Source organism: Mytilus galloprovincialis, chromosome 9, assembly GCF_965363235.1.
Source record: "Mytilus galloprovincialis chromosome 9, xbMytGall1.hap1.1, whole genome shotgun sequence".
NCBI classification, from domain to species: Eukaryota; Metazoa; Mollusca; class Bivalvia; order Mytilida; family Mytilidae; genus Mytilus; species Mytilus galloprovincialis.
In genome coordinates, this window is record NC_134846.1 from 81,372,557 (window position 1) to 81,390,292 (window position 17,736).

At 32.1% G+C, this 17,736-nt stretch overlaps 1 protein-coding gene across 1 annotated transcript in view; it reads right to left on the reverse strand.

Annotated features, from left to right (window-relative positions):
• LOC143046845 (uncharacterized) overlaps nucleotides 1–17,736 on the reverse strand; it is a 148,422-nt gene that overhangs the window by 6,172 nt on the left and 124,514 nt on the right. Inside the window, exons 85-87 of the mRNA XM_076219908.1 lie at nucleotides 7,115–7,226; nucleotides 6,318–6,519; nucleotides 5,553–5,747 (exon numbers count right to left, since the gene is read on the reverse strand). Coding sequence (XP_076076023.1) covers nucleotides 5,553–5,747; nucleotides 6,318–6,519; nucleotides 7,115–7,226 — 509 coding nt within the window. The remainder of the gene's footprint in view (nucleotides 1–5,552; nucleotides 5,748–6,317; nucleotides 6,520–7,114; nucleotides 7,227–17,736) is intronic.

Here is a 17,736-nt window from a genome sequence, read left to right on the forward strand (position 1 = left end):
TAAATATATAATACATGTATAGTCAAGTCATTATGTACCATTCAATTCTGTGATTCGTCGTTTTTACGTGATGACGGCTGACAAATTGGACCTCGTAAATTTAGTATTATAGATAGCAGCAATATATTGAAAAGATCCCATGAGTTATAAATTAATTAATTGAGTGGGGAATCCAGAGCAATCATTCAATCTAAAACCCCTTTAAGTCAAGAAAACTATACGCATGCGCATAATTTCCAAAACAAACCCTGGAGCAAGAACGTATATTAATGTTTATTAAACGACCTAGATGGTTCTCTATTTCTTTATGGAATTACAATCAAAAATACCAGTCTCATGACGGTAACATATAAGAAAAACTCCACTTCAGTTCTTATATGACAGAAATAGATTTATCGGAATTCAGAGAACTCTCGCATTTTATCAAAACTGGGAATTCCCTCTGACGTGTTTCTAAATTTATAAATACACTAAATATAAATACTGCTTAATTCTGATTTTCCGTGTTGTTAAAAACACATATATAAGTCAAGGGAATTATCAAACATGAAGATTATGAAAAGAACATTATAGTAAAGTTGTTTAAGTTCAATCCCTTTGTTTTAACCTTTTAAAGCAAGACAATCATAAGAATCTGAGATGTTCCTTAATGTTTAGAATAAAACGATTGACGTGAGGGCAATGCTCTGAGCACCGGTATTAGTCTACAGATTGCTTGAAAGCAATCGTATCCCAATAATATTCAAGATAATAACCAAAAACAGTAAAATTTCCTTAAAATTACCAATTCAGGGGCAGCAACCTAACAACGGGTTGTCCGATTCATCTGAAAATTTCAGAGCAGATAGATCTTGACCTGATAAACAAAAATCAGATTTGCTCTAAATGCTTTGGTTTTTGAGTTATAAGCCAAAAACTGCATTTTACCCCTATGTTCTATTTTTAGCCATGGCGGCCATGTTGGTTGGTTGGCTGGGTGACCGGACACATTTTTAAACTAGATACCCCAATGATGATTGTGGCCAAGTTTAGTTAAATTTGGCCCAGTAGTTTCAGAGGAGAAGATTTTTGTAAAAGTTAACGACGACAGACGACGATGGACGCTGAACGCCAAGTGATGAGAAAAGCTCACTTGGCCCTTAGGGCCAGGTGAGTTAAAAAAATTGGGAAGTGTTTCACGATTTTTTTGGGGAAAAAAGATGAACTTATGAAGAATCTGGTGCCATCTCATACTTTCGATTAGACCTGCTGAGTTATTTATTTTCAAACTAACACAGAACAAACCATTTATTTTTGTGATTATTCAAGGTCTATATTAGTTATATAGCTAACTGTGTAACCCTCTTAAAATTAACAGATAACTGTATTGTATTTGAAGCTTTAAGGACGTCCATCGGTTGATTTACTGTCGCAAATTTAGTTTACCTGGCGACGCGTAGCAGAGACAGGTAAACGGGTATTTGCGACAGTAAAACTACCGATCAACTTCTGACGTCCGCAAAGCTTCAAATACATTACAGTTATCTCTATTCTAATGCAAAACAAGTTCATAATTAAATTTCAATCATTATTTCAGTGTAAAATCTTAATTAGGCCACACCAATTTAATTTCTTGTTCTACGGATTTTTGGACTCCAAAATTTGGGGCGAGCGAGCGATTTGAAAATTTTAATAAAAAAATATTTAATTTTCAAAGGAGTAGGTCGGTAAGGACTCATTTTGGCCTCAAATTTCATTTTCATCTGAAGAAAGATTTTGACCACTTTTTAAACACTTAAGTGTCTATTTCACTTGATTCAATTAGTTTATGTGAAAGATTTTAACTGATTAAGTCATTAAAAACGATCCGATTGAAGCTCAAATATGAAAAATCTCTCAAATATGCCAAAAAACGTCACTTTTCAGATTGTTTTTGTCAAAAATGAAAGTGGCCGCATCCGTGTTCATCCACAACCTTTATATATGTTATGTATTATCATAAAATACAACTTACATTGCAATATTAAGGATGAACACGAATGCGGCCACATTCGTTTTACACAGAAACCGTCTAAAATTTAACTAAAATGATAGAATTTTGAAGATTTCAGTAATTTAGCATGACTTAATGGTGCTACAACCCGATATATGTGCATTGTATTGTCAAAAACAGCCCATATTTGTGTAGCAGAAGCATTCAACTGTCCAATAAATAACTAAAAGTTTACATTTTAACAATTTTGTAAAACTGTTATATTTTTGGGCCAAAAAGGGGCCTTACCGGACCTACTCCTTTTTGAGGCGAAGCTTGAAAAGTGAAGGCGAGCGATTATAATTTTTTTTTGTAAACATAAAATAGTAGGTTTTGACAATATTAAAACTTGATTGATCACTTGTACTTTGACATTTCTTTAATTTCTGAAGTATTTTTTCCCTGTTAACCAAGAAATAATTAAATCTGGTTTATGCATGTGTGACTGACAATGAGACAATTCTCCAACCAAGTCATAATCAGTTTGGGGACAACCCCTTAATGTTAAAAATATCCCTTTTACATGTTTTATGAGGGATCAATAAAAGTTATAATACATTGTTGTATAATTGTTTGTACAAAAGGGCTCATATTTTCTCAAAGAACTATATATCTATCTGGTATTACAGTGGCGGATGCAGGAATTTTCGAAAGGGGGGGTGCTAGCCCAGGGCAAAGGGGGGGTGCAAACATATGTCCCGATTCAAATGCATTGATCGGCCAAAATAAAGGGGGGGTGCGGACCCCCGGAACCCCCCCTCTGGATCCGCCACTGTATTAAATGGTAAAAACATGTCCAAGAATTTTGTAATATTCCTGGACTTCAACCATGTTAACACATTTACTTTAACAGTCATGACAGTTTAATATTATTCAAAATAAGTGGAACCCTCTTTTAGAAAAAGTTGTTTAAAATATGATGTAACTCTCCTCTTTTTGAGTACAAAATTCTAAGTTTTCAAAGGTTTTGTATAGAAGAGCTATACAAATCCTTGGTATTTCTATTTTCTTTTCTACATCAGTAAAATGACCCCTTGTCTGAGGGAGGGTTGTTCTGAACCTGATAATAACAAACAAAGGTCAAAGTACGGCCTTTTACACAGGGCTTTAATACAGACCAAACAGCAAGCTATAAAGGACCCCAAAATTATTAGCGTACACAATTCGAACAGGAAAACCAACGGTCTAATTTATATATCCAAACGGGAAAATACTGATGAACAACATCAACAAATGATAACTGCTGAACAACAGGCCCCTGAATCAATCAGGACAGGTGCATAAACAGATGAACATGCAGCGGCTATGGATAGTTTTGTTTCGTCAGCATACAATATTATTGCAGTTGAAGGCAAATCCTTCAGAAGTTCTTTGTACTTTATTCTAACAATGAACATTTCTTGATAGGGAATATAAGTAAGGGGGAAAGAAACCAATTTTTTGTTCTTTACAGGTATTTCCGCTGTTATAAATTTATATCGGAGCTCCCACTTTTGATAAATAGGATTCATGCTGAAACAAATATTCTCACAGATATTTACACAGTGTGGTGGTGTGCTTTTATGTTTAAAATCGTTATATACAGGTTAGACTATGATTTTAAAAACAAATGTTATCTTTTTATAATATTAAAAAAAAAACGGTGCGGGAAATGGACATGATTACATTTCCGGATGCAGGAAACGAGAATATAAAAAAAATAAAAAATTTCTGTTTTGAAAAAAAAAAAGGTGGGGGCGGGTCCGTCGAACAAGGAATCAATTTGGTGTGGCCTTATAGAAAAATTCCGCGAAAAGATGTTATCTTCTTTGGTCCCTACACTAGGTGACGTCATAGGTATGCTTCCGGCGTCAAACATCAACACTGGGCATTTTCTGGCTTCTGTGCCGTTTCAGAATGTAATAAAATTTGATAAAAAGAAGATTTTTAGGTGCAACATGTGAGTTTTTTGGCTTATTATTGTAGAAATTACATGTTGATACATTCAGCAATTCAAAATGTCGGCTTCCTTGGTTACAGACAAGGAGATAGAGAATTTTACGCTAACTGTCATCCAATCAGAACCATTGATACAAAATAATTGCATTAGAATAAAGTATTGTTGTTGTTGGCATACTTTTTTATGTGTGTTATGGAACATATGCCTCGGGGGGTATTAATGCAAAACAACAACTTTATGAACTTCCTTTACAGTGTCGGATTGGTTTCTGTCATCAAGATTAGTAAGTAATTGATCCATCTATCAGTAAACATCTTAGATAGCAGGTAAAGAGATGCTGACCCAGCTCATCTTTTCAGTAGTAATGACTGGGACGAGATGAAATGATTGATCATGAAATTGAAAAACCGTTGTGAGCACACTCACATACCCTACCCCACACATTGTCACTGGACAAACAAAATATCACCAGATTCAAAGTTCAAAGACTCATAACTCTACAAAAGTCAACTGATAAAAATTTTCTTGTGGAAATGCACATTAACATATTATGTCCTCATTTACTACAAAGTTTCATGAAATTCTGTTGCATGGTTTCAGAGGAGTTGCAATTACAAACTGTTGCAGTAGTATATTATGGCCAAAATACTAAGTTCAAAGGGGCATTACTCCTTAAAAATATTTGAATCATAATTTCCTGTTGATGTGCACATCTACTTAGTATGTCCTTATTATCTGCAAAGTTTCACAAAATTCTGTTGTGCGTTTAAGAGGAGTTGCGATGACAAGAACAGGATTGCAGACTGTAGTATTTTGAGGCCAATAAGTTCAAAGGGGCATAACTCCTAGAAAATAAGTTGAATCATAATTTTCTGTCAATATGCACATCTGCATAGTAAGTCCTTATTATCTAAAAGTCTAATGAAATTCTGTCTTGTGGTTTCAGAGGAGATGCGATGACAAGAACAGGATTGCAGACTGTAGTATTTTGAGGCCAATAAGTTCAAAGGGGCATAACTCCTAGAAAATAAGTTGAATCATAATTTCCTGTCAATATGCACATCTGCATAGTAAGTCCTTATTATCTAAAAGTCTAATGAAATTCTGTCTTGTGGTTTCAGAGGAGATGCGATGACGAGAACAAGACTGACAGACGGGTGGACGGATCAAAAACATTATACCCCAAAAATTGTGTAGGATATAATAATCAACAATAGAAGTATTATATTATGGACATACCAAATGCTAAAAGTTTTGTCAGGAATTTAGTGTGATTTCATACATTTTCATCATAATGTTGCTACCTGACAATTATGTATTATGACGTTACTTCAACTTACTTGTTTAGCAATGGCTAGACGTTGAATAAACACGATCTGTACACAATGCATTTGTGTACTTTACACAACATTTTTTATCTTTAGTGACTTTGATAATTTACAAAACTTACTCTTTACTTTTAAAATTTGTTGGTAGATGGGAGCATAAAAGAACTATTCTTATATTTTTCAAAATTCCCAATAATAAATGCACACAAAATCTTTTTTTTTTTAATTGACTGCATTCTAGAGGGATTATTCTCTTTTTAATCATTATACATACAGGCGCAGGTGAAAGGCAATGTTCTATTTCAGGAGGTATCAGTATAGGCTCTGAAACTGTAACACTCCCATGATCAGGCTGTGAAACCATCAAAGTTAGCACATCATTAACATCTTTGTCATAGGCTCCAAACAAAGCAGTGAACTGGTCAGACCAACTGCGTTCTGAATAATTTGTTTTCTGTTCTAAATAAACCTGAAAACCAAATAAAATATTATTTATTAACACTTCCTACATGTCTTTTAAAGAAGAAGGCCTGAATGACAACAACATTTTCTTCAATTTATATAAATTTATGGAGTTTCTTTCAGAACGATATGTCATTCTTTGGAAGAATCAACCCGGACAATATGAAGTGACTGAATTACACACTCCTAACTTGGGACAGCACATAAAGAATGTGGGGCACATAAAAAATGTGGCTTGGTTTAACATGTTTCAGGGTCTATTTATACACCCTTAACAACAAAAAATAAAAAAACACAAAGTATAGATCTGAGAGTATTACTCACAGTTACCGACATTTAGTTAAAAGCCAATAACAACTTGTAGAAAAATATAATCTATCTAAGACTAAAATATCTATTTGTACACATCTTGCTTATTTTCACTTCTAAATGAATGTAGTATGTCATTATAATTTACATTTACGGTACTGGCACACTTGCATCCTCAAGTAAAAACTATCAAACTGAGTAAGAAAACCAGCAGGGTGCTCATTCTGGCTGGTAACATGAACTGTTATTGTAATATTAGAAGACATACCACAACTGGTTCACTCTTATCCTCAAACAATACAGAGCTACCATACTGAGTAAGAAAAACACCAGGATGCTCATTCTTACTAGTTACATGAACAATTATTGTAATATTAGAACTGGCTGCTGAGATATCTGTCTGATGTTCTGTTAGGAGGATGTGTATGTATTCAGTTCCAGCACAGTCTGTACATGGGGTGTACATCAATCTGGAAAACATTCATTTGTAAAGGTTATGATTTTAAATATTTAAGAACAGCAAAATGAGACATAATGGTGGTTTTTAAAAGGAGTATTAATATAAATATCAACCTGAAGAAGTTTATGTTCAGTTTCTATCTTTTTAAGTAAGTTTGTAAGAACAGATCAAACGCAAACTTGGTTGTCTGAAGTTGTAAGACTGGCACTGGCATGATTACAAAAATTTGTTGAAAATTTACTATGAAAGGACAATAACTCCTAAAAGGGGTCAATTGACCATTTTAGACATGATGACTTATTTGTAGATTTTACTTTGCTGAACATTATTGCTGTTTACAGTTTATCTCTATGTATAATAATATTCAAGATAATAACCAAAAACTGCAAAATTCCTTAAAATTACCAATTCAGGGGCAGCAACCAAATAATGGCAAAGTGGGTTAAATATAAACAAATTATTCTGTGAATACCAAGGTGCAAAACGGTATTCATGGTGGAAAAAACTTTTATTGCAAATTTTCCATCTGCAAAAAAATGATCTACAGTCCATAAGGCATACTCAAGTTATCATTCCAAAAAGTTTAACATAAAAATCAAACTTACAGGCCATTAGTTGTTAGAGTTGGAGTACCCATCACATAATCTGTATCCTCCAGATAAAATACAATGGTGTCATCTTCATCATCAATAGCCTCCAGGAAATACTGTAAGGTTCCTGAAATTGCAAATTCTTGTTTTCGTCAATCATCATATTTTTAAGATGGTTCATTCATAAGTTACATAATGTATTATGTAACTTTTCAATGAGAACCAGATGCTCCGCAGGTTGCAGCTTTATATGACTGCAGAGGTTGAACCCTGAACGGTTGGGGCAAGTATGGACACAACATTCAAGCTGGATTCAGCTCTAAATTTGGATTGTGATTAAATAGTTGACACAGCATAGGTTTCTGACACAGAATGAATGTGGTCTAATGAACTTGAAATTTTTGTTTTGCCTTTGAGCAATTCACTATGCTGTTGAATATTAATCCTCTCAAAAAAATGTTTGAAGAAATATTCTTTTTATTTATGAAATCTGAAATGAGAAAAATTTACTCCCCCCCCCCCCCCAATTTTTTTTTCACATCCCCCTTTTCCTTATTCCAAAACTGATCTCAATTCAAATTTCTAATGGCCCCTAACAATAACTACTCATAAAATATTAAAATGTAAAAAGAGTGCTTGTTATCACTGAATGGTAAAGATTGTTTTAACTTATCAGTTGGTAGTAAAAGTGTAAATACATTGTATATTGTATAAAACAATGATTTAAGTTGATTCAACTACTATTCTGGACAAAGAAAGATAACTCCAATTGAAAATTTCTTGCTATTTCGCAATATTGTGCAATTAGATATTTCTTGCTATTGCGCAATACTGTGCAATTGAAAATACTTGCCATTGCACAATACTGTGCAATTGAAGATTTCTTGCTATTGCGCAATACTGTGCAATTGAAAATTTCTTGCTATTGCACAATACTGTGCAACTGAAGATTTCTTGCTATTGCTGAATACTGTGCAATTGAAAATTTCTTGCTATTGCACAATACTTAATATGATAATTTTGGATCTTGATTTGGACCAACTTGAAAACTGGGCCCATAATCAAAAATGTAAGTACATGTTTAGATTAGCATATCAAAGAAGCCCAAGGATTCAATTTTTGTTAAAATCAAACTTAGTTTAATTTTGGACCCTTTGGACTTTAATGTAGACCAATTTGAAAACGGGACCAAAAATTAAGAATCTACATACAGAGTTAGATTTGGCATATCAAAGAACCCCAATTATTCAATTTTTGATGAAATCAAACAAAGTTTAATTTTGGACCCCGATTTGGACCAACTTGAAAACTGGGCCAGTAATAAAAAATCTAAGTACATTTTTAGATTCAGCATACCAAAGAACCCCAAGGATTCAATTTTTGTTAAAATCAAACTAAGTTTAATTTTGGACCCTTTGGACCTTAATGTAGACCAATTTGAAAACGGGACCAAAAATTAAGAATCTACATACACAGTTAGATTCGGCATATCAAAGAACCCCAATTATTCAATTTTTGATGAAATCAAACAAAGTTTAATTTTGAACCCTTTGGGCCCCTTATTCCTAAACTGTTGGGACCAAAACTCCCAAAATCAATCCCAACCTTCCTTTTATGGTCATAAACCTTGTGTTTAAATTTCATAGATTTCTATTTACTTATACTAAAGTTATGGTGGGAAAACCAAGAAAAATGCTTATTTGGGCCCCTTTTTGGCCCCCAATTCCTAAACTGTTCGGACCTCAACTCTCAAAATCGATCCCAACCTTCCTTTTGTGGTCATAAACCTTGTGTTTAAATTTCATTGATTTCTATTTACTTATACTAAAGTTATTGTGCGAAAACCAAGAATAATGCTTATTTGGGCCCTTTTTTGGACCCTAATTCCTAACAGTTGGAACCAAAACTCCTAAAATCAATCCCAACCTTCCTTTTGTGGTCATAAACCTTGTGTCAAAATTTCATAGATTTCTATTTACTTATAAACTAAAGTTATAGTGCGAAAACCAAAAAAATGCTTATTTGGGCCCTTTTTGGCCTCTAATTCCTAAAATGTTGGGACCAAAACTCCCAAAACCAATCCCAACCTTCCTTTTGTGGTCATAAACCTTGTGTTAAAATTTCATAGATTTCTATTCACTTTTACTAAAGTTAGAGTGCGAAAACTAAAAGTATTCGGACGACGACGACAACGCCAACGTGATACCAATATAAGACCAAAAAATTTTCAATTTTTGCGGTCGTATAAAAAATAAATGTAGATTGCTCTGAGGGATATGATTGCCATTGTTTTCATTGATACATGTATTAGTATTATGAACCTAGTATTATTTTCAAAAATACTCATGAAATGTAATTTACATATTCTGAATAGTTATTTAACTTTAAAAATAGCCAATCCTCAAGTGTATGAACAATGTTCTTATTTTTTTACTTTCAATTCCAAGCTGACTTTCCACAGCAGTCACTGAGAGAGTGAGAGATGGTATTTCACTTCGTACCTTATGATGGCTTATCACCTTTTTTCTTACGTGAATTCTAGGTGCATTTTTACTCTTTAAATATATAATTTCCTTTGGGTCAGTGGGCATGACTCCTTTCTGTACACATTCCTCTGTTTGAATTGCTATTATTATAATACGACGTCTATCGACAGAACGAGTTAATTTTTCTCAATGTATCTTCGTTTGACGAAAGTAAATTACTTATGGAAGTACAATATCAAATATCAGTTTCATAACGGTGACATACAAGAAAACTCCACTTCAGTTATTATATGACAGAAATGGTAATTTTTGAAATCTCAAGAAGAGATTTTATATGAATTTATAAGGTTAAATATACTTACCATGAAATTACATTTATATTATATAGAATATGTTTGCTTTCACAACATGTTCTCATCGCAATTAACTAGGTGATTAAAAATTACATCCATGAGATGTACTCACCTACCTCATAGTTCACCTGTGTAACATACACTAGCTTTAGTTTTAATTTGTCGTTTAATTGAATAATTTCAATTAAGTGAACAAAAAACTGAATTTATTCCAGGGGTGGTGGTGGATTGTGGTAAGTATATTTAACCTTATAAATTCATATAAAATCTCTTCTTGAGATTTCAAAAATTACCATTTTATATGAATTTGGTTAAATATACTTACCATGAAATTACATTTATATTATATAGAATATTTACTGATTAACAAGCAGTATTTCATTTGGTGGAGGATAAATTCTCTCACACACATGCAATTTCAACATATAAAAAATTATGTAAAATTTTTTTAAAAAGTAACTCCATTAAATTTTGTAAATACGGATATTAGTAACAAGAGTGCACACGCTGAAATGTCTCGCCTTCTATACTAATCATTGGTATTATGTTGATAGTCCTAAGTATAAAGCTAAGCTTTAATACAACTGTCACATAAACTTAACATTAACCAAGATAACCAAACAAAGACCAATGAACCTTGAAAATGAGGTCAAGGTCAGATGAACCATGCCAGGCAGACATGTACAATGTACAGCTAACAATGCTTCTATACAACATATATAGTTGACCTATTACTTATAGTTTAAGAAAAATAGACCAAAACACAGAAACTTAACACTGTGCAATGAACCGTGAAAATGAGGTCACGGTCAAATAAAACCTGCGCGACTGACATAAAGATCATAAAATATTTCCATACACCAAATATAGATGACCTACGGCATATAGTATTAGATAAAAAGACCAAAACTCAAAAACTTAACTTTGACCACTCAACCATGAAAATGAGGTCAAGGTCACATGACATCTGCCCGCTAGATAGGTACACCTTACAATCATTCCATACAACAAATATAGTAGACCTATTGCATATAGTATGAGAAAAACAGACCAAAACACAAAAATTTAACTATAACCACTGAACCATGAAAATGAGGTCAAGGTCAGATGACACCTGCCAGTTGGACATGTACACCTTACAGTCCTTCCATACACCGAATATACTAGCCCTATTGCTTGTAGTATCTGAGATATGGACTTGACCACCAAAACTTAACCTTGTTCACTGATCCATGAAATGAGGTCGAGGTCAAGTGAAAACTGTCTGACAGACATGAGGACCTTTCAAGGTACGCACATATCAAATATATTTATCCTATTACTTATAATAAGAAAGAATTCAACATTACAAAAAATCTTAACTTTTTTTTCAAGTGGTCACTGAACCATGAAAATGAGGTCAAGGACATTGGACATGTGACTGACGGAAACTTCGTAACATGAGGTATCTATATACAAAGTATGAAGCATCCAGGTCTTCCACCTTCTAAAATATAAAGCTTTTAAGAAGTTAGCTAACACCGCCGCCGCCGGATCACTATCCCTATGTCGAGCTTTCTGCAACAAAAGTTGCAGGCTCGACAAAAACCGAAATTACTGAATTTATTATACAATGAAGCTATGCTGCATAACTATATGTATCAATGGCAAACTTTGCAGATTGTATAAATACAAGTATGCAAAATTAATAGACTTGATGTAGAGTTGTCTCAATGGCACTCACATGTATATATATACCCCATCTTTCTATATCTGATGAATAAATAATCTGCAGGTCAGTATAGAAATAATTATATTAAAGCTCCTTCATTATGAGCTAAATGTGTTGTAATATTTATGCAACAGTAAATAAGCATTTATTTCTGAATAGGTTGTTCTTGTTGCTTGTACAAATCGACTAGAACTAATCCAACCTTAATTTAATTACTTTCCACTTTGAAACTTAAGTTTATTTGGAAACATTATTACCTTTCTTTAACTTTCCATTATTTTCTCTATATTAATATAATAATAGATAATATATGATTGCTGTCGTCTTTTGATAACCTGATCAATATCACATCTTTCGAAATAAATTCTTTTCTACTTAATTAAAGAATTATAATCAATTAAAATATACTTTGTAAATAGGTGTCCTTAATACAATCAAAGTTTATTAAAGACTCAAACCAAAGTTGTTTCATGATTATGCTAAATCTGGATTAATCTTTAAACTTTTTTAAAGTTATAGTCCCTGAGAATTTGCTTCTCTGCTAGATATACTACTTTTAATATTTTATAGATTTAGAATAAAATATTTTCATCAAGAGAAGTCTTGTACTATTGTATAATGACAATTCTCTAAACTGACTAAATTTAAAAAAATCTGATAAAATTTCTATGAGTTGTAGAACCTTTGAATACAATGTCTACCATTTCAACCATAAACAATATTTTTGTTTTGTATTGGACTACTCAAGTGTAAAAATACAGAAAAGGACAAATCAGTGGAAAAGTTTCAGTATACATGTTTCCATTGATATACTGCTTCCACAGAACATTTGGATGTTGAGCTGAATTAAAGCCATGATTGTTGTCCTTATAAGTCCAAAAAGAATGCTAACAGATGATTTTCTCCAGCTATGAAAAATCTGTCTAAAATAAAATGTTTTGATATTTCTAATTAACATTCACAACGGTTAACTTTCTAGAATATCTTGCCATGTACAGTTCCAAATTTAAAGAAACAAAAATTTGACATAATGAACAACTCTTGTATGTTGCTCTTGACAATTGTTTATATTAATTTCAGAAATTATTTCGCTATCAGAAATACTAAAATGCAACTTGTCAAATATAGTTCTATAGTTGTATTTAAAGAAAAACACTTGTTTGGCAATATGGAAAACACTTGTACCAACTTGCAGTATCCTTAAGTGTTCTTAGTTATTTCAGAAATGGTTTCACTATCAAAAATGCTCATTTTATTTCTGTCTTGGTTCACCTCATCTGAATCCTATACATTCTGATATGATTCAATATATATCAACCAAACAGCTTTTGGTAGTATTTTGTGACTTCAACCCAGTCATTTGGTTAACTTAGTCACTCAGAAGAATTTTGCATTTGTCCCCAGATTTGGCAAAAACAAAATTAATGTGATTTAAATAATCACATCTTTCAAAACAATATTGAATCAAAATTCAAAGTAATTGTTTAAAATAAACACATTTCAATTTTGTGTAGCATATTCTTGCATAAGATACTAACTGTATGCTATATATTTATATTATTCTGGCTGGTAATATGGAAATTGAAAAGTGAATAATTACCATCAATTCCGAGGTTAAAATCACATGCATTCGGAAAACCTTCCTGCATATAGATAATATACAACTTGACTTTGACCAGACTAGATTTTTGTAACTTTATGCTTATAATGAGCAAAAATAAAAATAAACAGTGACATTTTAATATTTAGGTATAATATTAAGAAAATGTCTCGCATTTGATTTGATATAATCATGGAATTATCATACTATATTTTACTTCCATGTACTATTCTTAGACTATTGAAAGCTATTTGCTAACTATTAATCAGTCTTTTAAATAAATTGCTTTTCCTACATTTTGCTGTAAGATTAACTGCTTCTACACTGGTGCTAAAATTTGAGAACCAATTGAAATGTATATATATTATATGTTTATATTGGTACATCATGTGTTACTCCAAAAAAAAAAACTCTTCTTTTTTTTTCTGCATCTTGTAAAGACTGACTAAATAAAAGGTTTATATAAAGAGCTGTATAATAGATAGTTTCAAATCTTGAGAACTACTTCAATTTCCTAGACCATGTCTAGCATTTTAAATAAATTGCATCCACAATGCTTTAAATCTTATTTATTTATTTATCAATATTTTACTATTTTTTTTTACAAGATCTAAATTAATGATAATCATGTTTCTATAAATCAGCATATTTGAGTCCTCTATACTTCAGAATTCTGAATCAATATTTAACTCTAGGAAAAACAATGTGTAGCCATTGCATAAACTGTTGGGTTCTACCAATCTCACAATAAGAATAAAACAGACCCAATGAATGAATCCTTATAGCAGAAACTTGCCCATCTGTTGGCATTGCCTAGAAAACTTAAGATGTAAATTAAGGCATAATTTTCTATCTTTAAAAGAGCATCCAAACTCCTTTTGCTTTCATGATTGGAAGATATATGCATAATTTGACAGTGATTCCCATATAGTGAGGGTAAGATAGTCTCTTAAGTCTTACGTTATCACCTCTTTTTTTTTTTTCTTTTTTTTTTTTTTTTTGTACTCAAAACAAAACAGAATTAGTACATATTATATTTAATAAATGCATTGGCAATGTACACTCTGAATTATGTAATCAATATATAAGCCATTACCTTGAATGAGTCTTTGTGAAATGCATCATGGCATCCCCTAAATTCTTTATTCAATAGACAATCTAATGTTTACATAAAAACATATAAAAGCCTTTGTTTCCTTACTGCCGACAAAAACAAACAATTGGTTATAGCAGTTCATACTTATAATATTCATGTTCTTCTTGTCATAAGTAAACTGACCATGAAATTTAATATAAGTAAAAAGAGTTGTCACAAGCTATCAACTGTATTTAGAACAGTGCTCCATTCTTACTGTCTCCATGTCTGTTAGAGCATTGGAGAATTATTTATCAGTAAAAAAATAATTAAATATTTACAGCAATTTGCTGTTCTGGAAAAATATTTCAGGCTTCTAAGAATTACTGTCCTGATTTAAACTGGACATATTTAAAAGAAGTATGTATTGGTATGCTTAAACTACAATCACATTTGTATTGTACTAGATAACAATGTATCATTTTCAGTGTCTTTAATATCTGTCTTGACTATTTCCAGACACTTGTTCAATATATTATCAATATGAGCAAATATGTTAATTGACTAAACTGTTGGTTCATCACAAAAAACAATGTGCAACCAAATATTAGCTATGCTTGTGTTGTTTTAAAATATAATAAAAGTAGACATAATGTTCCCTGGGTGGAAGGATGTCTAGAAAGTCAGATAGACCTGGACTTAAATTCACTAGTCTGATTCTAATTTATTTTATTTGCAACAATCATCCACGTGCAATTCTATGCTCCATAAATATCAATGTGCAATAAATAAATAGTTATGATTTAATTTTATGTAAGATATCAAATCTGTATTTTATTAGAATGAATGCAACTTACAGATTCTAAAACATGCATGTTGTTCTAGTTCCTATGTTTCCTGTATGAAACATGTCAACATTAATCAGTCTATTTATAAACGACCTTCCCTTATGTATTGAAAATTGTGAAACAGACCTATATGCTGATGACACCACTCTTCATAAATCTGGGAAAAACATAGAAAACATACATGATGATGTTCAAGAAGATTTATACAGGGTTGAAGAGTGGTGTAAAATGAACAACATGTTCATTAATGCAAATAAAACAAAATGTTTGGTTACTGGAACAAAACAGAAACTATCAATTCAGACTTATCAACCAAACTTGATAATAAATTCAAAAGTCTTACAAAATTCTTCATGTGAAAAATTATTAGGTGTTAAAATTGACAGCACACTTAACTGGAAAAATCAAATTGACCAAGTTTGTGCTAATATATCATCCAGAATATACCTTCTTTCTAAAATAAAGAAGTTTTTAGATATGAATGCAAGGAAAACATATTACAATGGGTATATTCTTCCCTTAATTGACTACTGCTGTATTATTTGGGGTGAATGTAAAAATGAAGGGAAAACAAGAATTTTAAAACTCCAAAAAAGAGCAGCAAGATTAATTCTAGATGCAGATCCTTTATCCCCCTCAGCCCCCTTATTTAAAAAACTTGGGTGGATGACAGTTGACAATAGAATAAATTACCACAAATATTTACTTCTATATAAATGTATGCGTATGGAAGCACCAATGTACCTAGTTCAAAAGTTTAAACTGAAATCAGATAATAATCCTTACTCCTTAAGAGGTGTCACTCAAGGTAATCTGATAGTTCCTAAGCCAAAAGCTGAACTATTTAAGAAATCCTTTGCTTATTCTGGATCAGTATTATGGAATGGACTACCACACAAAATGCGTAAGGCTCAAAACACTTTTACTTTTAAGCAAAGTATCAAGAAGTACCTAACACAATCCTGATAAGAAATATTTGCTACAATCATGACAATGCATTTGTAATGTATATTTTTTTTTTTATTTTCATTTGATTTTTTTGACTACATGTATACTTCTTAAACAGCATTATATCTTATGTTAATAACAATACATTGAACTACATGACTGTAAATTAACTATGTGTAAATATCTGTTTTGATTGTATTGTAATTTGTATGTGAGGGCCTCAGGGAAGATTAGTTGATTGTAACTAACTGAGTTTACCCTCTTTAAATAAAGAATTTATTATTATTATTATTATTAATCAAATAGACTTGGGCAAAATCCCTATTCTATTTTAAGTCTATAGTTTAAGTCTATAGTGATCCATTGAGCACGTTTTATTTTCAATAAATATGGTTTATGTTCCCTGAATGGAAGGTTAACCAAATAAACATCATCAGTTGTGGGCAAAATCCCTATTCTGATTGTGATGTATTTATCAACTGTTAAAACAGTATCACTGTTGGTCTACGCTCCCTGTATGGAACGTTTTCCAAATAAAACAATCAGAAATGGGCAGATTCCCTTTTCTGATTGAAATTTATTGAACCAATTGAGGTTCTAGTCACAATAGTGGTATACGCTCCCATACGGACGTTATCCACATTAAAATAATCAGATCTGGTCAAAATACCTATTCTGATTTAAAAGTTATGTGTTTACACAGTCTCGTGTACCAGGTGTACACGTAACAGACTGTAAATTGTAAACAATCGAACCAATTGAGGTTCTAGTGACAATAGTGGTATACGCTCCCATACGGACGTTTTCCACATGAAAAACAATCAGATCTGGTCATAATACCTATTCTGATTTTAATATAGTGATGTGTTTACACAGTCTCGTGTACAAACTGCAAATTGTAAACAATCGACTTTATCCAAACTTTACACTCGACCCGTTTCGTAGCATTGCTCTAATGCAGTGAAAAATCCGGTCAGCTGAGCGTGAAAAAAAAAAAATAAACATCCGTTTAAATATATATCTTTTTTAAAAACGTAGCACTCACGTAACATGTCCGATTTTGACAGCTAAATTCTGCCTTTCCTCGGACCCGATTTAATGTTTGAAAATGGCGGCTAAACAAAGGTCATTTTCTATGTCGTCGTATTTCCAGACTCGTAAGCTGTAAAAATGACGAAAACGTGCATATCAGAAACTTGGCAGAAGCGTTGTATTCTGATTTACATTAAATTAATCGTATATCGATATTCCGAAAACAAATAATGTCTTTTATAAAACATAAGGATTTTCAACAGTAAACTGTTAAAAATCCTTGCCGACGAGAAACATGCGTTCTCTTGAACGCAAAAATTAAAACTAAAGCTAGTGTATGTTACACAGGTGAACTATGAGGTAGGTGAGTACATCTCATGGATGTAATTTTTAATCACCTAGTTAATTGCGATGAGAACATGTTGTGAAAGCAAACATATTCTATATAATATAAATGTAATTTCATGGTAAGTATATTTAACCAAATTCATATAAAATAGATTTATCGATCGGAATTCAGAGAACTCTCGCATGTTGTCAAAACTGGGGAATTCCCTCGGACGTGTTTCTAAATTTATAAATAC